Below are 25,535 nucleotides of genomic sequence, written 5' to 3'. Positions count from 1 at the left end.
TTGGGGTGGTGGGTTGACAGACTGTGGACAGCCCTGCTTAGGGGTACTGTGGTGTGAACCAAGATGGCAGCAAGAACCAGGTGAGCCCATGGAAGAGGGGTGTTGGGGTGGGATTCCTGGAGGGGTGACCTTGGGATCATTATGGAGTTGGCCAGATTTGGGGAAGAGTGGTGGGGTGAGGTTAATTAGATGTAAGGGGAGGAGTGGGGACAGCTCTGAGCAGTTCCGGACAGTGAGAACCGAGTTAGGGGTGAGGATGCAGGAGGGTGGACCTGGGGAAGACGTCTCACCCCAGGCTTCTATGCACCAGCACCTCCCCCACATGTCTAGGGTCTGGAGGACTCATCAAAGGGCCCCATGTGGGTTGGTCCTGCATTCTGATGGCGCGGGAAGGTGTAAGCAGCACAGGGTGATATCAGTAGTGAGTGAGTGAGGTCGCCAGGCCCAGATGCCAGAAGCAGCAGCAGACACAGTCTTTCTGGATGAAAGGTCTCTGATTTTCACCTAGTCTTTATCTGTGGCTTTCAGACCACTGCTTCCTGAGGTCATGAATGGGTCATTTGAACCCAACTACTATGGTTCCTTCTTATTCCATGGGCTGCTTAGTAAAAATACCACAACCGAGGTAGCTTATAAACAACAGAAATTTATTACTTTCAGTTCTGGAGACCAGGAAGTCCTAGGTCAAAGCACCAGCAGATTCGGTGTCTGTCAAGACCTGCTTCTTAGAAGCAACCTCACATAGTATCGGAGCAGGGTGGGCTCTCATTTATAAGGATGCTAATCCCATTTGACCTAATCATCTCCCAAAGGCCTCACCTCCAAATACCATCACTTTGGGGGTTAGGATTTCAACATGCACATATTAAGGGGACACAAACATTCAGTATATAGCAGTTCCCAAGTGGTAGCCCCCATGGGCCTTACCCCACATGCTTACAGATAAAGTGGCAAACCGTGGAGACTCTGGGATGCCCACGGGCCAATGGCCGTCAGTCCCTGTGTCACTTCTACCATCATGTGTCCTTAGCTTCACCTATCTCTGACGCAGACTCCAAGGGAGTATGCCCACAGGCAGGGCTAGGAAGCCAGAGTCTGGCACTGTTTCATAAAAGATCAGAGTTAAAGATTGAGGGCTGCACACAGCCAGAATTGCTGGGTCATTAAGATGCTGCCTTCAGACATATACTTTTCTCATTCGCTTGCTCTGGCACAAATTCCTCTATAGTAAATTACCTCCAAACACCTGAGCTGTGTGTTAGTGGTCTGGCCCCTTATTAGACAAGTAATACAAGTAATGAATGAAAGCATGGCAATAACTCTGCTAATACTATTCTGCTAATAGTGTATCTAGACATCATAGAAAGATACATATATATCTATACATATTGGGTATATTTAACATATGCTTACTGTAAATATGTGTGTAATACATACAACAATACGGACATTTATGGAAAAACAAGTAAAAATACTTCTTCACACCCCATTCCCCCTGCTCCCCAGAAGAAACCATTGCTGTATTGTCATGGATGTCCTTGTAGACATTTTTTATGCATTTACGTAATATACAAATGTTTATAGATTCGTACATTTATAGTTTGTTTTTTCTTATCCAGTGACTTGATTTATTCACGTCACTTCATTTAGCTTTACTTCTTTTCCATTCTTTTTAGTTATGGCAGACTATTCCCCAAATGGACATAGCACTCTGTTCTGCATGTAGCAAATGATTTCTCGTGTTTTGTTATTACAAACAGCGCTGTGGTGAATTTCCTTGGCCATACATCTTTGTGATTAGAATTGATGCCTCTGTTGAGTAGATTCCAAGATGTAGAATAATGGGATCAGAGATAAAGCACATAGACCAACGGTCTGCCTAATTCTTCCAAAAGTTCTAGTTTCCACTGTCACCTGTAGCAGGTGGAAGGGAGTTTCACACCTGTGCCAGCATTGGCATGATTATTAAAATACGACGTTCTAGTCTGATGGCGGGCATCATATCCTGTTGTTTTATTTTGTATTAAGTATGAATAATGTTGAACGTCTTTTCATATGTTTATTGCCATTGGTATTTATTTTTCTGTACTTAGCCTACATATATCCCTTACTGATTTTATAGGTATAGGAGCTCATATGCATTTTTGGATATTAATAATTTGTTATGTGTGTTGCAAGTATTTTCCTTAACTTTTGCTTATAACATTGGTTTGCCAAAAGGAAGTTATTTAGAAGAATTTGTAGGTGTGCCTGGGTGGCTCTTGTATCTGACTTCAGCTCAGGTCATGATCTTGCAGTTCATGAGTTCGAGCCCCACATTGGGTTCTGTGCTGACAGCTCAGAGCGTGGAGCCTGCCTCGGATTCTGAGACTCCCTCTCTCTCTGCCTCTCCCCCTCCCACTCCATCCTGCCCTCCCTCCATCTCTCTCTCTCTCTCTCTCTCAAAAATAAATAAATATTTTAAAAAAGAAAAAGAAATTTTAGAATAAATTAGGGAACTTAAATGGATTTTGACTGGTGATTGAGTCCTGTTTTAGCTATTGTTCAAATGTATATGTATGTTATGGTAATTAATAAACCTTTTAGAAATGGCGCATCGGCACATCTATTTCTGTGCATTTTCTCAGTGGGAGGATGCTAAAAATACCGCTATCATTGTATAGAGAGTTACAGAAAATCTGTGATGCTGCAGAGAGGTTCCCCATACATGGAAAGGTTGGGGCATTGACCCAGAAGATGGACTTACATCCTCTTACAAGTAATTGATAAAGTCTATTAGTCAGGACTCATTTGATTGGAAGTATCTAAAATTCAACTCAAACTAGCTGAAGCAAGAAGGGCCGTTTATGCTGTATATAACTAGGGCCTCTAAGAGAGTTTCTGCCTTCATCCACGTCACCCTGGGTCTCAAAGGATGGATATCTTCAGGTTAGTCTCTGTCTCTGTCTCTCTGTCTCTGTCTTTCTCTCTCTGATTAAGTCTCTGCATTTGTTGGTCTGCCCTGTCTGTACTTAGTATCATTCTCCTCCACAGCAGACAGAGGCTGTCTGAAGAGGGAGAGGTGGCTGGGGAGACCCAGGTTTCCATTCTTAAAGGTCATCATGCAGAAGAGCCTCTTTTCTAGTGTGTGCCCAGCACCTCTGCCAAGGAAAGGAGACTCATTGCTCCATCACTGTCCTCGTTGACTCCGTCACATGTCCACCTCCAGCCAGAGGTCAGGGACACCGACGACAATTCAACCACAACCAGGAGAGGAAGGAGAAGTTCATCAACAGAAAGAGGGATGCTAGCTGGACAGACTACTGGACACACACATGACATACAGAAGACCGGAAAACCTGGTCTGGAGGCAGAGGAGTGAGCTTGAGATGGGGTTCCACCCACCACATACACCTTAGGCAGCTGCCTCAGTCTCCCCTTGGGCTCTAGGCTCTCTTTGTAAAGTGGGCTCATGAGGATTACTGAGTGATGCCTCCATCGGGTTCTTGGGAACCCCGAAGTGCAAAGCGGGTGATATCAAATGAGAGCTGTCAGACAACCCATCGAGCACTTCGTAGGCACTCCATAGGTGATGGTTCTCCTCCATGGTGTTTCCTAGAATTCAAAGTGTGTTAGGAATGAGGTAATCAGTTTTCTTGAAGTTCTTTCTTTACCACCATGAGTGAGGCCCCTTTCCGTGGTGTGGCCCACCCGCAGTTGCACAGGTAATTATCGGTTAGAAGAAGGTAGTGGCATTAAGAAAGCAACAGGGCACAGTTCTTGACGAGAAGCTGGCTTCTTCCTGCAGTCTGCCCTAATGCTGAGGGAGCGAATAGTTGCTCAGTGAAAATCCAGCCACACGACGGGGCCCCTGTGACTGCATGTGTCATGACCTGCTTTGCCTTCCTTGCAGTCCACCTGACCCCGGTGTCCACAGCTAAGAGTGGAGTGAGTAGCAAGAGTCGAAAGAGAATCATGCCTGACCCCGTGACCGAGCCTCCCGTGATGGACCCCGTTTATGAAGCTCTTTTGTACTGCAACATCCCCAGTGTGGCTGAGCGCAGCATGGAAGGTAGGCCTGCCTGCGCCGCCTAACTTGGTCCCCAGGTAGACGCTCCTATGGGAACTGGCTCTTCAAGCAGCATAGCGCCACAGTAAGGAGCCAGACAGCCTGGGCTCACATCCTGCCGTTGCCACTAGGCTGTGCCCTTGAATGAGTTCCCACGTTAGCTTCCTCATCTGCGAAATGGGGGTAACCAGTGGTACCTACTTACAGGGCTGCCCAGTCTTAGATAACTGCTTTGAACAGCACATGACTCATGATAAGGTCTGCAAATGTTTGCCATCATGATGTTTTGGTGAGATACCAGACATGGAAAGGTGGATTTGGTGGGCTTTAGGGCATCCCCTCCAACTTCCCTTTATTCTAGTAAGCTCTCTCGGGGCTTAGGAAATCCACAGGATATGGATGCTGTGTGGGTATATTGTAGTAAAGGTATAGGAAAATATGCTTTCTGTTTTGAGTTTTGCTTTTTTGAAACTGCATTAACAAATGATACTATTTTTTTCAGTTTGTACCCGATTTGTTTCATAGAGGTTTAAAGCAGAAGTCACTGTTTCCAGTACTTCTGTGAGCCTCCCCCTAGTCTGTGGATATGAGGGAGGCCACACGAATGAATGTGCCCCTTTTCCCTAGCCTTCAGTCCCCACTCACACCCCCAGAGGCTCCCCATCACTTCTGGGGGTCTGAGACCTGCATACCCAGCCCTGTCATGTTCCTCTGCCTGCCTTGCGAGCCCCCCCACCCCCAGCACGGCACCTCCTGCCATGGTCGTCCCTCCCCGCTTCCGTGAAGTGGAAGGACCCGCACTTCCTGCGTGATAACACGGATGCGCGCTCCTCTCCCGCAGGTCACGCCCCGCATCAGTTTAAGCTGGTCTCGGTGCACGTGTTCATTCGACACGGGGACAGGTACCCGCTGTATGTCATTCCCAAAACGAAGCGACCAGAAATTGACTGCACTCTGGTGGCTAACAGGTAAATTGCGCTGTTTCTAAACGTCGTTTTTTCAAGAATCTGTTCTCTCTGTCTCAGTCACCATGCTGACTGGAGAATGGCCGGGAGTAATCTACGCTCGCTGAGCACAGACTGTTGGCCAGGAGCCTGATTTTAGGACAGTCCTGGGTGTTAGCTGCCATTTCACAGTTGTGAAGGAGGAGGCTCAGAGAAGCAAGGACACCTGTGTAAGGCCACACAGCAGATAAACAGATTTGGGTCCAGGCCTGTGTGAGGCCTGCTCTCCTCACCCGGGCGCTGCAGTTTGAGGAAGAGCTGGGACGCAGTGCTCTGAACACGGGCTGGCTGTTCTCAGGCGCAGCTGCTCTGTTTGGGGGCAGCAGGTAAGTCCCTTAGTCTCTGAGCCTCACCCTCCCGTCTCTGCAGTGAGGATGACCGTGCTGTGCAGGGTCCGGGTGAGGAATGAAGTGAAATGATAGAGGGGAGTGGGCATTACCAACTTCAGAGCCGTGTAAATGTAAGATACTACTTCAGCCTTTATTTGTCCGTGGGCATAGGGACAGCACATTCTTGGTTGAGAGCCCTGAGGATGAAAAATAATCTAACAATGAGTAGAAACTTTGCATATGAAGGTGGCATGGCTCCAGGGGCACCTTGGGTGGCTCAGTCAATTAAGCGTCCAACTTCGGCTCTGGTCACAATCGCACAGCTCATGAGTTCGAGCCCCACATCAGGCTCTGTGCTGACAGCTCGGAGCCTGGAGCCTTCTTTGGTTTCTGTGTCTCCCTCTCTCTGTCTCTCTGCCCCTCCGCTACTCATGCTCAGTCTTTGTCTCTCAAAAATAAACATTAAGAAAAAAGTAGAAAGTAAAAAGAAAGAAAATGGCAGAGCCCTAAAATAAATGACGAGGGGCACCTGGGTGGCTCAGGTCATGATTTTACGGTTCATGATTTCAAGCCCCATATAGGGTTCACTGCTGTCAGCACGGAGCTTGCTTTGATCTGTCCCTCTCTCCCTCTGCCCTTCCCCTGCTTGTGCTCTCTTTCTCTCAAAAATAAATAAAACATTAAAAAAAATTTTTTTTAGTGAAATGACAGGCCAGACCTCTGCAAATGCATCTGGGGGCACACAACATGGCTTGCAGCTTACTGAACGAGCAGAGGAGCGCTCAGCGGGGAAGACGTTATTTGGCTGGAATGCTTCTGGGTGCCAGCCTGCCTCGGGCAAGGCCGCTCTGGCAGAGCGATGGCTTGCCTCTCTCGGCAGCCAGGCCTGCTCCTTCTCGTGGATGGTCATGTGAAGCCAGGGTTTTCTGGGTAACTTTTTGTGCCTCCAGGCTTCTCACTGTCCAGGATTATGGGGACGAAGGAGTGAACCATGTGATATAAACACACCATGAGATACTGCACGACTGTAGGCTTTCATGCACTTTCTCCTTTCCTTGCTGGAGGTCACGAAGCTCGCAGCCTGGGCCCTTGTGTATTCTGTTATTTGTTTAGCAAACACAGGTGCATGTCCCGGTGTCCCATGTGTTGATAGAGCACCAGGGTTGAGCTGACCCCGTTGGAAGACCATGCAGACACTGGCTCCCTTCCTGCAGTCTCTAGCCTTCTGTGCCAACTCTTCCCCTGGGGTCTTCTGCACCTGCTACACCCACCTCTTGCCGGCCCTCCGCCCCTTCAGGCCTGTGCACCTGCTGTGTAGCTTGCTTGCCCCATCCATGCATGACCCACTCCCACAGCTCCTCAGAACTGCCCTGAGAAGCTGCCTCTGGGAAACCTCTCCAGGTGGGTGAGGACGGGTTTCTGGCTGTACTGGGCACTGCCACCACCTCGCTCAGACTGAGAAGGGGAATGTACAGGGAGGGTCTCACAACAAAATATTTAATGACCAGACCTAAACTGGCCTTAAGACAAGGACAGAGGCCCCATGCTGTGCTGGGTATTAACCCTTTGGTTTCTGGAGGGGGGATTGGCTGGAGGACGGGGTGGGGTGCAGGGAGGCAGCCCAGAAAAGTGGCTGTCCTCCACTGGCACAGACTTCAGATATCTGCCCTTTGAACTGCCCAGGAATGGATGGGTGAAAAGGCCTCTGAGTTGGCCAGCCTTGGAGACTTTGTGGACAGTTTCTTGCTTCCACCCTGGCGATTCCCGACTTCCACTCCTCTTTCTCTATCTGGGCTTCACATTCCCAGATGTGAGAATTCCAGTGGCTTGGCTCTGACCCAGAATCTGTCCCCAGACCAGTCAGCTATTGCTGCAGGGTCCCTGAGTACCTCAAGGCTCTGAGAAGGTGCCCATTGGGCACAGCCACTTGGCAGTGGGCAGGGCCTCCCCGTTGCACCTACATGCTTTGCACTTGTCTTCCAGCATGATTGTCTGTGCCCTTCCCACAGCACTTGCTCCTTAAGGGTATTGCATCTTGCTCCTTCCTGTATCATTGGTGCCCAGTCCGAGCCTGGCATAACATAGTTGTTGGACTAGGTTGGTTGCTGAGTGAATTCAGAACCTTAGAATCACAGGTCACAATGGCTAATCAGGTGCCTCATAATTGATTTCAGCCTCTGCCGCGGAATCCTCTGAGGCCTTTGTGACCTTGTGGATGTAGGGAAAGTCACTTCACCATTATGAGCCTCAGTACTCTGTCGTGGGACGTGGGGGCGTAGTCCATCCCTTCCCACATCCTCCTGACGTCTAACTTAAGGGGACCGACCAACCACACTGAACTGGTCACACTGAGAGGTTTATGAACAGTGCTGTTTCACTTACTGCAGCAGCCTGCAGGCCTTCTGGGGCCCACTCTGGTCATGGTTGTGAGGCCAGGCCATGTCCCAGGGCCCCTCATTCTGTCACAGCCAGGGCAGGGTCCTCTGACAGCGCCATTTCTGGAGCTCCCATTTGAGAGATGCTGTTCCTGGGGACCAGCTGCCCTGGCTGTTTCTGCCCTCATTTTCTCTGGCCTTGATCTGTTTGACCTACTTTTATTGAACTATCTGTATCTTTAAGAGCTGCTTTAAGTTCTTTGTGGAAGGAGGGTAGAGTATGCATGTTGAATTAAATAATGTCATTTCATTAATTCTATCTTTAAAAACAGGAAATTGACTTGTCATTATAAATACCTACTTGGGGGCACCTGGGTGGCTCAGTTAGCTGAGTGTCCGACTTCGGCTCAGGTCATGATCTCTCGGGTTGTGAGTTTGAGCCCCGCATCAGGCTGGCTGCTCTCAGCCTGTCTGCCCAGAGTCCACTTTGGATCCTCTGTCTTCCTCTATCTCTGGGCCTCCCCCACTCACGCTCTCTCTCTCTCAAAAATGAAATATAAAATTATAAATACACACTTAGAGTAAGAGTGAGCGGGACTCCCAGGGCTGTGGACCCACTTTGGGACTCTGAATCCCCTGGGACGGTGGGGGTTCTGGGTCACCAGTCATGCCTGTGCCTTCCCAGGTGCTAGTTCAGTGTCCGCAATCATTCATTTTTATGGCATCCTTAAGGCGGTGGGTCCTGGAGTGTGCCTGCTCCTCCAGTGTAGTGACGGCATATCTGGGCCAGCAGGCAGGCTTGCGGCGAGCTGCGTAAGTGGGGCCCCGGATGTGGGGGCAAGTGAGCGACCCTGGGTCTCCCTTCACAGTGACACATCCTGTGGCTCTTCCAGGCCTTTGTAGGGGGAGCTGCCTCTTCACGACTGCCATGTGCTTCAGGACAACAGTTAGCCAGCAGTGACGTTATTAGCCATACATATGCCATGTTTATTAAATGCTTTTTTTTGCATTTATGAGTATGAATCGGATACTGTTTTCTATATTCAAGGAAGATAAGAATATTCAGTTCAATCAGTATTTATTCAATACATGTTATCTTTATTATTTTTTTTAATTTAATTTATTTTGAGAGACAGTGTGCTCAGGGGAGGGGCAGAGAAAGAGAAGGCAGATCACTGTTCCCAGAAGAACGTAAACATCACTGCCAGCCTCTCATCCATCCTCCACATCGTGGCGGCCAGAGATCTTCATAATTTCATCCCTCCATTTCCCAGCTCCCTCCCTGCCTTCCTGTCTGGCTTCCACACTCCTTAGCTGGGCGTTCAAAGTGTCAGATGACCTCGTCCTTCCCCACCTCTCCACTCCGTGCTCCAGCCTGGGGGCTGAGCTGCCCACCTCCCCACACCTCTGCACAGGTGGGTTTCACACCCCGGGTACCATTTATCATCAGCTGCCACCTGGCTTCTTCCTACCCACCCTTTAGGTGCCTTTCTCTTGGTGGCCTTCCCTGACCTGGTGTCCCACCTCTCCCTCTGCCCTTCTAAGGGGAGTGGGCCCCCTAGGGCAGGAGCAGCCTCTCTTTATGAATCCCAAGCAGACTGCACACTGTCAGTGCAGAGCCCCATGTGGTACTCAGTCCCCAAAGCTGTGAGGTCATGACCTAACCGAAACCAAGGATCTGATGCTTAACCAGTGGAGACACCCAGAGGCCCCAATACATTTCATTAAAAATAATTTTTTAACATTTATTTATTTTTGAGAGAGAGTCAGAGGTACAGCATGAGTGGGGGAAGGGTGGAGAGAAAGGGAGACACAGAATCTGAAGCAGGCTCCAGGCTCTGAGCTGTCAGCACAGAGCATGGTGCGGGGCTCAAATTCACAGACCGTGAGACCATGACCTGAGCTGAAGTCGGATGCTCAACCGACTGAGCCACCCAGCCACCCCTATTTTATATTTAAACACCTATTATGTGTCAGGTACTATGACATGTGATAGGAGGTGGCATGTGGGCAGGCACCTAAAATGAAGGAGCCAGCCCTGGGCAGATCTGGGGGAAGGGTGTTCCAGAGAGAGGGAACAGCAAGTGCAAAGAGCATGTGGCTGAAAGAGCTACACACGTATGAGAGCAGTAAGGCCAGTGTGTGGCTGGACTGAAGAGTAAGGGGGGAGCGGGCTTCTAAACATTCAGAGAAGAGAGGCTGCTCCTGCCCCAGGGGGCCCACTCCCCTCGGAGAGACAGACTGGTGCCTAGCACATGGTGAGCCCTCAGGGAATGGTGGCCAGCACTGATGGTGGCAGCCACATCAATGATATTAGAGACGAAGAAGAAAAAGTAGAAGTGGGAGGCGTTTTGGAACCAACTTCAGGGCATGAACCACAAGAGGGCAGCCTGACTCAGCTTGGGGCAGAGGGAGAGGTAGGACACCAGGTCAGGGAAGGCCACCAAGAGAAAGGCACCTAAAGGGTGGGTAGGAACAAGCCAGGTGGCAGCTGATGATAAATGGTACCCGGGGTGTGAAATCTACCTGTGCAGAGGTGTGGGGAAGTGGGCAGCTCAGCCCCCAGGCTGGAGCACGGAGTGGAGAGGTGGAGAAGGACGAGGTCATCTGACACTTTGAACGCCCAGCTAAGGAGTATGGAAGCCGACATGAAGGCAGGGAGGGAGCTGGGAAATGGAGGGATGAAATTATGAAGATCTCTGGCCGCCACGATGTGGAGGATGGATGAGAGGCTGGCAGTGATGTTTACGTTCTTCTGGGAACAGTGACTCAGAAGAAAGATTTCCTGCCGAGTCCGAGCCCAGCCCTTAAAATGACCTACCAGTCCTCTTGTGCTCTTCCTCCTCCCCTTGCCTTGCTTTGCCCTCCTCTGTGGCTCTCCTCACCCTCACACCCATGGCCTCAGCCACACTGTCCCTTGCTCTCCTTTCTACTGACTGTGTCCTCTCTCCAGACAGCTGTTCCCCAGTAGCTGTATGGCCGGCCAGTTCCCCCACCTCCTACAAGCCTGTGCCTAAATGTTACCCTCTCGGTGAGGCGGCTCCGAACTCTTCACTTACAATTACAGCGCCCCTCTTCCACTCAGGTCTGCTGGGTCCCTTTTTCCCTGCTCAACGCGTCAGTGCTTCATAGCATCTATTACCTTCTAATGCACACACACGTGTACATACATGCATGCACATATACGCACACCCTCTTTCTGTGTTCATTGTATGTTGTCTGTTTCTCCAGGCTACTAAGCTCCCTGAGGGCAGTGTTCAATGCCACTGTACACCAAGTGCCGAAGACAGTGCCTGGCACATGGGAGGAGCATGATTAAATATTTGTTGAATGAAGAAATGATAGAGGCTGAACCTCAGGGAGTGGCACAGAGTTGGAGGGAAGGCTTGGATCTGAGAGAAGGTCACCAGGTGGGGTCGGTAGGACTTAGTGACAGGTTGGGTGGGGGTGAGACAGACAGAGAGCATGGTGCCCAGATTTATGATTGGGTGTCTGGCTGGTGATGGTGCCCCTCCCCGGAATAGAAAATACAGAAGGAGGAGGAATGGGAGGGAAGTTACGAGGACAGGTAGGTGTGGGGCTCAGGGCCGTTGTCTTGCTGGGAGGTAGAGGTTCATTTGAGAGTTCATGTGTCAATGGCAGCTAAAGCTGTGAGCTTACTGGTCTCACAGAGCCTGTGGAGTGAGGGAAAGCCAAAAACGGTCCTGGGAACTGCCAGCCTTTAATGTAGCAGAGAGAAAAGAGGATCCCAGAAGGAGGTGGTGACTTTGCAAACACAGTGGTGATATTAGAAGTGCAAAGAAAGGAGGAAGTTTTAGGAAAGGGTGAGGGGTAATTAATCACCTCAGTTGACAGACACAAAGTTCCAGAAAGCTGAAGACTAAGAAAAGTTTATTGAGTTTATTCTTTTAGAATTCCATCTCATTAATAATACAGAATAAAGTCCTTTGCATAAATTGTCAAAATCTGTGGTATGAAATCATTCTAGTTTCCAGCCACGTAAGCATTTTTGAATTGTTTTCTGATAACAGTATCACTGATAGTCTACCTATTCTCTGTCTTACTGTTCTGTGCAGGACTCAGAAATTGCTCAGATTTTAGCTAAAGCACAATAAATTTTCCCATGGGTGTGTAGATTAGCCTCAGGGTTCTGTCTTGAGCGTTGTGGCGTAGAGAGTGAATAATGCATATAAAAATGTAAACAATAATTCTGGAAGTGAATAGTTTGAAGCCTTAAGACAGTAGCACTTTTAATTCTCTGAGTTTTCAATTTTAAAGCAGATTTCCAATGAGGTTACAATGACATGAATTTTTCCTGAAGAAAAATTGATTGTCACAAATATAATCATTTCTGTGTTAGAGTAAGGCTAGCCTTTTGTAATAAAGAGACTGAAGAATGCTTTGCCTCAGATAACAAAGAAGTGTATCTTTGCCGTGTGTGAAGGTCTGAGATGAGTGATCCAGGTCATAGGACAGGACTCTACTTGGTCATTTAGGGCCCCAGGTGCCTTTCAGGTCGTTGCTCCCATTGTGCCCTAGGGGTGTCTACATGATTGAATTAGGATTGCTGCCCTAAGTAGTGGCCAGAGTGAAGGAAAAGAGTGGAAGGGGGACCCATGATCTGAAAACCTACACCCAGAAATTAGATACATCCTTCTATTCCATTGGTGAATACCATGTGGCTCTACCTAACCACTAGGGCCTCAGACATGGGATCTAACCAAGTTCCCAAGAAGAGGAGAACAGATTTTAGTGTACAACTGTGAAAAGAAAAAGGAGAGTCAGATAGTAGTAGTAGTAGTAAAAACAGGTTTTATTCAGGAACTAATATAGTAGGAGAAAAGAGATCTTCACATAGAACTGGGCTCAATCCAAATACAGCATGGACAGTGGGAACTTATAGTCAAGGATCAGGGTGGGGTTCCGCGGATAGGAAATGACCAAAGGGAGACATCAGCAATGAGGGGATTGCTGAAGGCAGACCAGGGTGACCAGACACCGGGAGATGAGGAATTTGATCAGATATTAGGAGCAGGAGACTCTGGCTAAATTGACTTAGCAGGATTTTTGCTAAAACGGGGTGAGAATACTTCCATTGAAATCTGAATATTTTAATAAACCACCATAGGAATTTGCCATGTTTATTGCTACGGATTATGGGAGGCTGCTACTTTCCATCAAGCGTCTAAGGTTAGCGCCTTCCCAGTTGAATTCATTCGCACGTGTTTGGAAGTATGTACTTGGTACTCTCTCGGCTACAGGGGTAGAGCTGTGGACTCCCCAGGTAGGACCCAGTATTCAGATCCAGGCCAGGCCAGGGACTCGGGTTACCTGGTCCTCTTCCAGTTAAAAAGATCCAGCCATTTGCCTTCTCTTCTGTATGTGAGGGTTTTCTCCCATGAATCACCGTCTTCCCAGACTCAAGAACAAGTTTTCATATGTATTGTTAGCAGCTCAGCAAACACTTCTAGTAGTGAAATTTCATTCCTGAAATTGGCAGCAAAGCCTTCTCAGATCAAAAATCACTAGCCCATAATGACCTGGAACAGAACATTTGACTCCTGTTGATGGATAGCCTTTGTTTATTGGATTCATAGTGGCAGCTTCATTGACAGCCTGGAAATCGCATTCCCCAGTTTGCAAATGTTTATCTGTTTTAGCCTCAAGAGTAATAACATGCCCTGTGTTTTTATGAAAAGACACAGTGCCCTGCAGCAACCCAGGATAATTAGACTCTCTTAGGATATGTAGGGGAGGGGCAGAGAGAGGGAATCTCAAGCAGGCTCCAGATCCAGCACAGAACCCGACTGAGGGCTCCATCCTAGGACTGTGACGTCATAACCTAAGCCGAAACCAAGAGTCAGAAGAAGCCTAACAGACTGAAGCCACCCAGGCACCCCAGCATTCTCTAATTTTAAAACATTTTTTAAAAGAAGGACTTTTTTTTAGCTTTATGTTTTTGAAAGATAATAAAAGCATCTTAGCAGTTATTTTTAAAGTATTCCCAAAGTTAACTGAGCTTTCAGACGAGAAACATCTGCCATTGGAACAATTTATCCTTGCTTCCTTTCATGCTGATTTAGCTGAGCTGGGAACTAGTCTTATCTGTTCACTTCTGTTCAACTGGAAAATTGATATACACTCATAGGTCATTTCATTGTTCAGGGAAATTGTATCAGCAACTAGAGAGATAAATTTTGATTCACCCCATGTACTTAATGGCAAAAATATAAATAGTGTCAAATATAAAAAAGAGATGCTTTTTAGCTATTCATAAACCGCCCCCCCATGAAATGGAATACTGTGTGTGCAACATGCATAGTGATCTGTAAAGAGCTACAGAGATCTTGGTTACCTTATCAGTTAATTTTTTTCGAAAAAGATTTTCCTGAGATCAGTTAAGAATTACTGAGGTGCAGGTTGAAGTAGTTTTGCTAGGAAGACGGGGCAGCATGTAGAAAGTCTTAGAAGCTGAAAGAACAAGGTATGTTGGAGTTTCAGAAGGCAGTTGGTTGCATGTGACCAGAGCCCAGCATTAGAATGGAGAGGGCGGGGAGCCCTCAAGTGATGTGGGGCCAGAACAGGCAGATGGGCCCCACAGGGCTTCTATGGGAAGGTGGCAGTGAACAAGCCCAGGGACAGTCGGCCTTGCCTTTAAGTAGATCTCTGGCTGTGGAGAAGGCTAGATGAAAGGAGCAAGATTAGGCTATATATGGCATGGACTGAGAAGGAGCCCATGCCATATAGACCAAAGCTTCCTGAGTTGGAACCCAGGTAGTAGCTGCAGGGATGGAGGACAAGGGGGGTAGAGAAGCCCCAGGAGGACACGTCTGCAGGATTGGGTGGCATATGACATGTGTAGGGGCAGGGGAGGGAGCAACGAAGAAAGGCTCCCAGCCGGAGCATGAGTACCTGGTGGGAATTGGTAGCCTTTTGGGGAGGGAGGCAGGAGGGGCGCAGGTTGGGGATCTGGGTGGTGGAGGACAGAGCTGACTCCCATAGTGCCGGGAATGATGGGTGCTTCAGCACAGGTTAGGGGCTCAGGCTAGCCTCATGGAGCATCAATGGTCAAGTAATAATGATGTTAGAATTTAGACGAGATAAGCCAGTACTTATTACTGAGAGTGTAGCAGGGCATGCCACACCTGAGATTTTGCTGGCTGAGGTTGCAGCCCTTGTGGACGTTTTGGAGCACAGTGACCACTAATTCTCTGTGTTGTCTCCTTAGGAAACCGTATCACCCAAAACTGGAAGCTTTCGTTAGTCACATGTCAAAAGGATCTGGAGCCTCTTTCGAAAGCCCCCTGCACTCTCTGCCTCTTTACCCCAATCACCCGTTGTGTGAGATGGGAGAGCTCACGCAGACAGGTAGGTGCGACAGCCATTTGCTCACTTCTCCTGTGCGCTCCTCCACTTGGCATACGTTGGAGCACATGTGCCTGGGTCAGGCTCCGTGGGCTCTCAGGGGTGAATAAGGACCAGTAGTACCTCAAGTAGCTCTGAGTCCATCAAGGTCTCTGATTATTCATGTGATTTCTAAAAATTAAAAATAGCCCTTTTTCTTATTACAAAAGCAGTATAGTCAATGGAAGAGAAATAGGAAAGACAGGCAAATGGCAGAAAACTTTAAAGCACCCACAACCCCAGTCCACCGAAGAAATTAGTATTGTTTTCTTTTGTTTATGTGCCTGCATGCATGCACACAGCGGTAGCTTACTAAACAGTGTTTTGTAACCCACCTCTTCATTTAACAGTACATCGTGATAGTCTTTCCCTGTCAATAACTATTTGTCAACGGCATCATTTCTTTTTTATTTTTTTATTTAAATCCAGGTTAGTTAACATATGGTGTAATAATGATTTCAGGAATAGAATTTAGTGATTCATCACTTACAGCTCCCAGTGCTCATCCCAACAAGTGCCCTCCTTAATGCCCCTTGCCCATTTAGCGCCGCCCCCCACACCGCTCCATTAACCCTCAGTTTGTTCTCTGTGTTTAAGAGTCTCCTATGGTTCGTCTCCCCTCTGTTTATTATTTTTAACAGCATCATTTCTGTTGTCTACATGTTATCCCACCATTGCTGGGCCGTAATTTCTGTAACTAATCCCGTGTTCTTCAATACTCAAAGAAAGTCACCTGATTAAGTTTGGGTGGGAGAGATCTCAGGAGCAACACAAAGGGCAGATCCCCAGTGAGAGGCATCTTGTTTGGCTGAGAGTGTCCCTCACAGAAGCCCATCTTTCTCTCGGTAGCCCTGTTCCTACCATCACACAGCCAGTTCACTGTCAGGGCGGGTTGGTGAGTTACCTGTGGGGTCACCTCTGTTGAGAAGAGAAGGAGCTGGGAGCCCCCCCCCCCGCAGGTTCCAGTTTCTTCCTACTTCAGTCTGGGATCTCAGAGGAACCTTTTGCATGGTCACCAGTCTTTTTGGAAGAATCGGGAGCAGCTGTTGGCCATGTTGTTTTCCTGTCCCACCAGTACTGTAGGACCTCAGCTTTGATGGAAGGAAAGTCTCTGTCCTATGGTTGGCCCTGTGGATTTGCCTTTTTTCTTAAGTTTACTTATTTATTTTTTTGTTTTTTATTTATTTTTGAGAGACAGAGAAAGATAGCACGAGCAGGGGAGGGCCAGAGAGAGAGAGACTCAGAATCCAAAGCAGGCTCCAGGCTCTAAGCTAGCTGTCAGCACAGAGTCCAATGCAGAGCTCTAACCCACAAACTGTAAGATCATGACCTGAGCCAAAGCCGGATGCTCAACCGACTGAGCCACCCAGGTGCCCCATACTTACTTATTTTGAGAGAAAGGGTGAGAGAGAGAAAGAGGGTGTGCATTCAGATCAGGGAGGGGGCAGAGAAAGAGGGAGACACAGAATCGGAAGCAGGCTCCAGGCTCTAAGCTGTCAACACAGAGCCTGACACAGGTCTCAAACCCATGAACCATGAGATCATGACCTGAGCCAAAGTCAGACGCTTGGGATTCTTTCTCTCCCTCTCTCTGTCTCTCAAGATAAATATTTTTTTTAAAAAAGGCTTTTGATAATTAGTTCCACATGCACAAGATCTCTGGTAGTTTAATTTCTTTTTAATTTTAATTTTTTTCTGGAGTATTTAATGTCTTTAATTACAATCTTTTAAAATTTACATCCGGGGCGCCTGGGTGGCTCAGTCGGTTGAGCCGCCGACTTCAGCTCAGGTCAGATCTCACGTTCGTGGGTTCGGGCCCCGCGTCGGGCTCTGTGCTGGCGGCTAGCTCAGAGCCTGGAGCCTGCTCCCGGTTCTGGTTCTGTGTCTCCTTCTCTCTCTGCCCCTCCCCCTCTCATGCTCTGTCTCTCTCTGTATCAAAAATAAATAAAAACATTAAAAAATTAAAAAAAATAAAATAAAATAAAATAAAATTTACATCCAAGTTAGCATATAGTGCAATAATGATTTCAGGAATTAATTTTTTTAAGCATTTTTTTCAAGGTTTATTTTTAAGAGATAGAGACAGAGTGTGAGCAGGGGAGGGACAGAGAAAGAGGGAGACACAGAATCAGAAGCAGGCTCCAGGCTCTAAGCTGTCAACACAGAGCCTGACACAGGTCTCAAACCCATGAACCATGAGATCATGACCTGAGCCAAAGTCAGACGCTTCACCGACTGAGCCACCCAGGTGCCCCTAAAAAATTTAAATGTTTATTTATTTTTGAGAGAGAGAGAGAGACAGAGTGTGAGAAGGGGAGGGGCAGAGAGAGAGACACACACACACACAGAATCTGAAGCAGGCTTCAGGCTCCCAACTGTCAGTACAGAGCCTAACACGGCTCAAGCTCACGAACCGTGAGATCATGACCTGAGCTGAACTCAGATGCTTAACTAACTGAGCCACCCAGGCGCCCCAAGTCTGCAGTAGTTTAAAACAGGAGTTCTCACCCTACCAGACCAAGCACCCCTTTTTGTTGACAAGTATTTTGTGGTACTCCTTTAATTATCCTGAAGTAAAATTCAAATATAATATGACCTTTCTATATACAAAATTTTAAAGAAGGGCAGATGTGTCAGATACCCTAAATATAATATAAAGGAGAAACAAAAGGAAATGAATTTGTTATATAATTTTATGGGTCTCAATATAAAAGCTTAAACACACCTACACTAGCAAATAGAATGACATAATTGGTTGTTTCCACCTACATGTAGATTGACAACTGTGACAGTTGTAAATGCAGTCTGACTGAGGGATATTATACTGGGGAGTCTAATAACCATGTTTGGGACATGATTTTTTTTGACAAGTCCTGACCAAAATAAAATACAGATGTCCTTTAACATATATTCCATATCTGGGGAAAAATCAGTGGATGTTAATGGTATGCAAAAATGGTTTTATATTTATGACACAAACAGGTTGTAGGCTAAAGTATTTAAACAGGTTTTTCATGTGTGGGGATATTTTGTGGTACACAGAAGTTGTGTGGGACAGAGAACAGCTCCTTGCGGAGACTGTCTGGGTCCATGGCCCCCACCCACTAGGTATCCGGCATGTTCCTCAACCCCCAAACCCTCTCTGAGAGCAGAGTCATGCTCGCTGAGACCCAGTGGTCAGACTTTCTGGTTGCAAGCAACAGAAACCAACTCAAGCCAAAAAGGGACATTTATTGTAAGGACTCAGGGTGATTCACAGACTCTAGGGGCAATAATATGACCAGGCCTCCAGAAACTGGAGCCAGGAATAAAAAAAAGCTATCTGTCCCCACCTCTTTGGTTTTGCTCTGTGTCTATCACCGGAACGACAGTCGTAGCCACAGCCAGAGGTGAATTCTAAGTCCAAATTCTCTTTTCCCCCCATAGGTGTCCTCCTTTAATTTTAGAGAGAAAGCACAACAGGGGAAAGAGGCAGAGGGGAGACAAAGAGAATCTCTAGGAGGTTACTTACTCAGCATGGAGCCAGACACGGGGCTCAATGCCGCAACACTGGGATCATGACCTGACCCAAATCAAGAGTCAGATGCTGAACCAACTGAGCCACCCAAGTGCCCCAAGTCCAAATTCTTGAGAGAGAGAGACGGACAGACAGACAGACACTGATGGTGTCCTTCAGGGTCAGTGCCCATCAGCTGGCTAGGAGGCCAGGGTGACCATGCACTGAGCAGTGCACTAGATCTTTTGAAAAAAGAGGTTGGGGGAGGCAGCCCCACACACTTAGAGACAGTTGTTCATTCTGACCTCTCTTCTCAGTTGGTCTATTATCTATATCATTTTCTAAATCAGCATTACTCTAGAAATCATTTTCGCAGTACTGTTTGCTCCTGTTCCCTTATGCTCTTTAAATGCTCACTTTTATTTTCTATTTTAAATTTTGTTAAACATGCATAGCTGTTAGAATAACCATTTATAACTGAAACACTTTTGGTGCCCCCACAGTAACTATATAAGATTAATCATTAGTGCCTCCTCTAGTCAAGACGCTTTGGCAGCTGCTGAGTGTAGGAGAGGGGAGTGGCGGGATGTGTAGATGCTCCCCGGCTTGTCCTAAAGAGCCCGCAGCTGCCATGGGACAGCCCGCAGGAAGGCAGCTCACCGCATTGCTGCTGCAAGCAGCGCAGCCCTACAGAGTCAGCCCAGGGCTGTAGAGTGCACAGGTCTGTGACACAGGACTGTTGATGTCCCCTGACAGGGCTGGTGAGGCGGTGATGAGATTAGAATGTGTAAAGTGCCTCGAGAGGTGCCAGCCTATGCTAGGTTCAGGGATTACAACTCAAGTCCTGGAGATCCAGTGGCAAATTGGAACAGGAAGGGATTTTTTTTAAGCTTATTTATTTTGAGAGAGAGAGCTTGGGAGGGGCAGAAAGAAAGGAAAGAGAGCATCCCAAGCAGGCCCTGCGCTAAGAGCTCCAACTCAAAAACTATGAGATCATGACCTGAATGGAAACCGAGCTGGCCACTCAACCGACTGAGCCACCCAAGCGCCCCAGGAAGGAATTCTTGATCTGACGTGGAAGGGGAAGGAAGAAGGAAGAATACAGAGAAGTCCGTTTTGGAGCTAGACACTGGCTGAGGATTTCTCTAAGCAGAGAAAGGGGAAAGGCATGAACAAAGTCCTGAAGAAACATGTTAAGAGAGGATAAGAGACCCTAAGTGGCTAGAACTTGGTATTTCTGCATGAAAATAGGAGGAGAAAGCGCTATGAACAGGGACTAGGAGGGAAAGGTTGGGTCTGCGGGGGTAGATAGGGGGTCTTGAGTTCCAACTCAGCCGCTTCTTAACAGAGATTGGCTCAGGGCCTCAGTTTCCTCAGCTGTAAAATCAGAAAAATGGGGATGATAATAATAATATGCCTTCTTTATAAGGATTTTGTGAGGATGAAAAGAGAAAGATGTGGCATGTGGGAAGCACTCAACCTTAATATGTGTAGCCTAGGAGTAGACCCAAAGGTGAATTAGGGCCTGACACAGATTCTTAATGTTTGTCCCTCACGGTTTGCCTCTTTTTGCAAATCACTTTGGAAGTGCCTAAGACCTGTGTCAGCGCCGATCTCTGAAGGAATTCTCTTAATATTCTTCCTTCAGAATGGGACCCAGACACCCTTCATGATATTTTCCGGAGCTGTTCCTCTTCCCGGGCCAATGGAGTTCCCTCTGTCTCACGCATCTCAGCCTTCAGTTATCTCAGGTTTTCATACCTTTTGGGCATCTGAATAAGTGACGTTGGTCCTGAACTGGTTGTGGGGCCTGCATGGGGCTTACCCTCTCAGAGAACTCATATCTGTTGCTGAGATTCCATCCCCTCTACGTCCTGCCACCTGGAGGGTGAGCTTGCAGATCGTTTTCTGCCTGAAGACAAGGCTTTTCTTTCTTTTTCTTTTTTGGTTTTTCAAGATAATTTGTTACTATACTGTGGTAGTTCAAAAATAAAACTTTTTCAACTTTAAATATTAAGTAAATTAAGATTTTTTGTTCGTATGTTCCATTTATCCCATTTCTGTGCTCCCATCATCCTCCAGTAACCATTGATATTAGTCTCCGTGCGTCCTTCCAAAGGGTCTTTATGTGACACACAGACAACTACAAATGCACATTCTTATTTTTCCCTCATCTTTATTTAAAGGGACTATAATAAATGTACTGTTCTGCACTTTGCTTTTTTTCAAATATTCTGTCCAGGAATCTGAGAGATCATTCCATATCTGTGCAGACAAAATACCCTTGATGAGCTGGTAACTCCACATCAGGATTAGGTGGAATGCCCCTAGGAGGCTGGCAGAGAGCCTTGGCTTGGGAGAGTAGAGAGAATGAGGGAAAGGAGGGACTCCCCAGCAGTGAGAGGACTAGGGAGCCAGCAAGCAACTTTTTCTCTTTAACCTGACTGATTCCCCTGGGCCCTCACTGCAAACTAGAGAATGCTGTGTCCCTGGGCAGGTTGGAGAAAGCTCTCCTCAGGCCCATGCCAATTACAGCCTGACATCTACCAGCAGGGCGATTCCTGCCTTCTGAGGCCCACCAGTCCCCAGGCTCCCTCCCAGGGAAGCGGCTGGGCAGGAGGGAAGGGATTGAGCAGATGGTCCTGGTGCTCCCCCACTCTGCCCCTCCCTTTGTGGATGATAACCCCAAGGGGCTCCCTTTGTGAGCTGACACAAACCCACTCTGGTAGCTTCCACATGCTGGAGAATGGTTTTGATTATGTTCCCGGGCACTGATCTGAACCCCTGTAGAGTTGGCCACAGACTTGACTTCCCTTTGCTACTCGTTTTGCTGAGCTGGTAGTGAGGACAGCTCGTGTCCCTGTGTTTCAGGAGTCGTGCAGCATTTGCAGAATGGCCAGCTGCTGAGGGACATCTATCTAAAGAAACACAGACTCCTGCCGAATAACTGGTCCACAGACCAACTTTACTTGGAGACCACTGGGAAAAGCCGGACTCTCCAGAGTGGGCTGGCCTTGCTTTATGGCTTTCTCCCTGATTTTGACTGGAAGAAGATTCATTTTAGGCACCAGCCAAGTGCTCTCTTCTGCTCCGGAAACTGCTATTGCCCCCTGAGAAACCAATATCTGGAAAAGGAACAGCGTCGGCAGTACCTCTTACGTTTGAAAAACAGCCAGCTGGAGAGGACCTATGAGGACATGGCCAGGATCGTGGATGTCCCCACCAAACAGCTCCGAGCAGCCAACCCCATAGACTCCATGCTCTGCCACTTCTGCCACAATGTCAGCTTCCCGTGCACCAGAAATGGCTGTATTGACATGGAGCACTTCAAGGTGATCAAGACACATCAGATTGAGGACGAGAGAGAGAGGCGGGAGAAGAAACTGTATGTGGGCTATGCCCTCCTGGGCGCCCACCCCATCCTCAATCAGACCATCACCCGGATGCAGCGTGCCGCGGAGGGCAGGAAAGAAGAGGTCTTTGCCCTCTACTCTGCTCACGATGTCACTCTGTCACCAGTTCTCAGTGCCTTGGGCCTTACGGAAGCCAGATTCCCAAGGTTTGCAGCCAGGTTGATTTTTGAGCTCTGGCAAGACAGAGAAAAGCCCAGTGAGCATTCTGTCCGGATTCTTTATAATGGCGTTGATGTCACGTTCCACACCTCTTTTTGCCAGGACCACCACAAGCATTCTTCCAAGTCCATGTGCCCCCTCGAAAACTTAGTCCGCTTTGTCAAAAGGGACATGTTTGTGGCCCTGGGGAGTAGTACTAGTACTAATTATTATGATGCGTGTCACAGGGAAGGATTCTAAAAGGTGAGCAGTACCATGCTTCTAGAATCTATGCCAGTACAGAGGGATGGGAGGGGTCTGCTTCTAGTGCTATCTGTTGCCAAGGGTATAAGATTATTGATTTATAAAGGCTAGAAATGTTTGAGAGCCACATAGATGGTTGGGTTAAACAGGAAGCACGTTGGTATAACTGGGTACACAAATAGACACAATTAGGTACGATTGGGTACGTACTGGCCAGTTCACAGAGAAAGGGAAGGTACTTTTATCAGAGCCAGACTTTGCTTACAACACCAGAATAATAATTCAATACTCAAAGTTGCCAATCCACACATGAATTATTTTGATCCGCCATGGTACTATGTGATGGAACCAGCAAACCTCAGTCCAAATTTTCTTCATCTGGGATGATTTTACCTTGTCCCACTTCAATGAAACATTTCCTGAAATGATTTATCTGAAATGGGGACCAGAAAATTTTTCCTGTACAGGGCCAGACAGTAAAGATTTTAGACTTTGAGGACCCAAAGGCCACATACAGTCATAACTATTCAACTCTGCTCTTATAAGGTGAAAGCAACCACAGACAGCACGTAACCAAATGAGTGTGGTTATGTTCATGGGCTGCAGTGTGCTGACCCCTGATCTCAGAAAACAGGCTGTTCTACAGTTGGCACTTTCAGTGCGTTAAGAACCAGTGGAAGGCAAAGAATTATTCAGTGGTGCCCCCAGTAACCTCCCCTAGAAGCACCGAATTTGGTCTGTATTTGGTGTTATGACAAAACTTGAGGGGAAATAAACATTGAATCTGAATGAATCCTAGAAAAATTATTAGAATAATACTTGATGTTCATGATGATTGTGGTAGAAGATAGTTTTAAGTATGTTTTAAATATTTGTCTGCTGTAGTCTATTTGCTGTATATGCTGAGATTTTTGTATGCCATTTAGTATTTTTATAGTCTGGGAAAATATTTTCTAAGGCCAGTTTTAAATGTGCTCTTATTCCTATGTAATATTCAGTTTCCTGCACCTGCTTGGTGGTTAGAAGGAAGCCAGAAGCTGAATTCAGGCACTTTCTTCCAATAAAACGAATTATGGCCCATTCCCTTTCTAGAATTAGATCAGTTTTTAAACCATTTTCATCAATTTCAAATGGTAAATTCTAATTGATTTTTAAATAAGTTTTTGGAAGAACTTTGTTACTAGATAGTTAAACAATCTTTTTAAGGTATTTTATATATTAGAAGCAATTATAATGAAATCTGTGGTTTCTGAACTAAAATGGTGCTAGTTCCTTGTGAGGAAATGTAAAGTGCAGGTGAGACTTCCCTGTGTCGTTGGCATTCCAAACTTTTCTTTGTTTTTGTCTAATGTTGCCTTTGGATACGTGCATTTCTATAAATAAATTTTTGAAGAATTCTCGTACATACAAGTCATGGTTTGTACCTATGAGTCTTTTCAAGTAAGTTCCAGTATTTTAGAAATGTATCTCTCTTTTTTTTTTGGTATAAATAAACCGTTTTAAATTAGAAAACTCTCTGGTACATGTGGAGAAGAGAGGCCAGGCCCCCTGGCTGAGCGCGGGCGGCTGCAGGGTGCACTCAGCCCAGCAGACATGGCGGAAAGAGACAGCAGTCCTGGCCTGGAGAGGCTGCAGCGTCCTGCTCTGACGGCAGCATCGGGGCTTCATGGGCCAGGAGGACATGCACAGCGAGTGGCCTTGGACTGGTTTGAAATCCGTCTACACTGCTCCTTTCATCGCTGAAAATCACGTGTTGTCTCTTGAGTATTTAAAGCCTAATCAGTTGGTGTTTGCTCCCACTCGTGGTATATCTGAATTAAGAGTGCTAAACACAGCTTGCGGACTTAAAACCAAAAGTGAATCAGAAGATGTTTTAAATCAGTTAAAAATGTCTGCTGACAAAGGTAAATATTTTGGATAAGAGCCAACAGTAAAAGCATAGGTAAGAGGCTCTTGCCTCCCAAGACATCGGGTATGTACATCATTAGCTTATCTTCCTCAGCATCAAGTTCTAAGACATCTCGCTCCATAAACAAACACTGAGCACTGAGTTGAGATTAATGCATTCAGTTCTTGGTTTCTGGGCTGTGGTCTTAATGGCTTAGTTCATGGCAGGTGTGGGTGCAAATTCAACTTCCTTGTTTTTATGAATAGAATTAATACATGCACACTGCAAAACAAACTGTACTGAAAGCAGCTTCAGAAGTGAAGCTCTCCTCTCTTCTCACCTTCAGAGAGAACACTGTGAGCTGTTTGACAGATACTCTTCCAGAAATTTTCCATGCAGATGTAGAAATATATATAATTTTTAAATAAGATCACTTTGTATATATTCTGTGATTTGCTTTCCTTAAAATATATTTCTCGGGGCGCCTGGGTGGCTCAGTCAGTTGAGTGTCTGACTTTGGCTCAGGTCACGATCTCACGGTTCATGGGTTCGAGCCCCACATCGGGTTCTGTGCTGACAGCTCGGAGCCTGGAGCTGCTTCAGATTCTGTGTCTCCCTCTCTCTCTGACCCTCCCCTGCTCGTGATCTCTTTCTCTCTCTCTCTTTCTCTCTCTCAAAAATAAATAAAAAACATTTAAAATATATATATATATATTTCTCATTAACTTACTTCCCTTAACAGCAAGTCTTGGAGATACTTCCACATTGAAATAGATGGTAGGTAAATAGGTAGGTAGCTCATTTTTTATAGTCATTGCATAATATTTATTGATATAGATGAGGCATATTTAAATATTTTTGAAGTTTATTTATTTTTGAGAGAGCAAGAAAGAAAGAGCATGAGCGGAAGAGGGGCAGAGAGAGAGGAAGACACAGAATCCGAAGGAGGCTCCAGGCTCTGAGCTGTCAGCACAGAGCCCAATGCGGGACCCAAACCCACAGACTGAGATCATGACCTGAGCCGAAGTCAGACGCTTAACTAACTGAGCCACCCAGGTGTCCCTAACGACATATTTGTAAAATATCATTAAAAATGAATGAAATTGCTACTTAAAACCAGGGTACTAAAATGAGACCACAGACTTTTGAGGGACACAGAACAAGCAGGAGCCAGCA

General features: G+C 46.8%; 1 protein-coding gene and 1 long non-coding RNA gene across 2 annotated transcripts; one reads left to right on the top strand and one right to left on the bottom strand.

The window, feature by feature from the left end:
* Positions 1-23,881, top strand: PXYLP1 (2-phosphoxylose phosphatase 1). Its single transcript, XM_029940156.1, has 5 exons — positions 1-80; positions 3,893-4,051; positions 4,890-5,016; positions 14,985-15,124; positions 21,528-23,881. Exons 2-5 carry the CDS (start codon positions 3,955-3,957, stop codon positions 22,466-22,468), a joined length of 1,305 nt encoding a protein of 434 aa, XP_029796016.1. The 5' UTR covers positions 1-80; positions 3,893-3,954; the 3' UTR covers positions 22,469-23,881.
* On the bottom strand, positions 6,062-7,402 carry LOC115292196. Its single transcript, XR_003908848.1, has 2 exons — positions 7,343-7,402; positions 6,062-6,339 (listed from the first exon to the last, which is right to left on the bottom strand). It is a non-coding gene; the product is annotated as an uncharacterized LOC115292196 (long non-coding RNA).
* Positions 23,882-25,535: the final 1,654 nt, after the last annotated feature.

The sequence above is a fragment of the Suricata suricatta genome, chromosome 5 (genome assembly GCF_006229205.1).
Source record: "Suricata suricatta isolate VVHF042 chromosome 5, meerkat_22Aug2017_6uvM2_HiC, whole genome shotgun sequence".
NCBI classification, from domain to species: domain Eukaryota; kingdom Metazoa; phylum Chordata; class Mammalia; order Carnivora; family Herpestidae; genus Suricata; species Suricata suricatta.
Note: the sequence above shows the minus strand (reverse complement) of the source record. Positions and strands in the feature narration are given on the sequence as shown.